This window comes from Fukomys damarensis, unplaced genomic scaffold (genome assembly GCF_012274545.1).
Source record: "Fukomys damarensis isolate Sample0158 unplaced genomic scaffold, DMR_v1.0_HiC HiC_scaffold_11141, whole genome shotgun sequence".
Classification (NCBI taxonomy): domain Eukaryota; kingdom Metazoa; phylum Chordata; class Mammalia; order Rodentia; family Bathyergidae; genus Fukomys; species Fukomys damarensis.
In genome coordinates this window covers 1-622 of record NW_022912053.1, presented here as the reverse complement: position 1 = coordinate 622, position 622 = coordinate 1, and the positions used below count along the sequence as shown (strand labels likewise).

Below are 622 nucleotides of genomic sequence, written 5' to 3'. Positions count from 1 at the left end.
CATGTACATAAAAGTGCAGGGGCCGAAGAAGATGATGACCACAGCGACGTGGGCACCACAGGTGGAGAGGGCTTTGCGCCTGCCTTCCGCCGACTGCTTCTGCAGAGACACCAGGATGGTGGTGTAGGAGACGAGCAAAATGACGAAACTCCCCAGCGTGATGGTCCCACTGTTGGCTGTCACCACAGCGCCAACAAGATAGGTGTCCATGCAGGCGAGTTTCAGCACAGGGTGAACATCACAAAAGTAGTGATCGATCTCGTTGGGGCCACAGAAGGGGAGCTGGACTACGAGAGCCACTTGGATGATGGAGTGCACGAACCCACCCACCCACGTCCCCAGCAACAGTTTATTGCATCTGTCCCTGTCCATGATGGTCATGTAGTGTAGGGGTTTGCAGATGGCCACGTAGCGATCATAGGCCATGACGGTGAGGATGAAGATCTCGGTGCAGCCAAAGAAATGCGCCCCAAAGAGTTGCAACATGCACCCCACATAGGAGATAGTTTTGTTCTTTGCTAACAGATCCACGATCATCTTGGGTGCGGTGACTGAAGAATAACAAATGTCCACAAAAGACAAGAAGTTGAGAAAGAAATACATAGGCATCTTATACAGGTTT

At 51.6% G+C, this 622-nt stretch overlaps 1 protein-coding gene across 1 annotated transcript; it reads right to left on the bottom strand.

Annotated features, from left to right (window-relative positions):
- Window positions 1-6: 6 nt before the first annotated feature.
- On the bottom strand, window positions 7-618 carry LOC109118414 (olfactory receptor 4S2; the record flags this gene model as incomplete). Its single annotated transcript, XM_019209364.1, has 1 exon — window positions 7-618. A coding segment is annotated over one exon (612 nt), but the record flags the coding sequence as incomplete, so codon positions are not given.
- Between the last annotated feature and the right edge of the window lie 4 nt (window positions 619-622).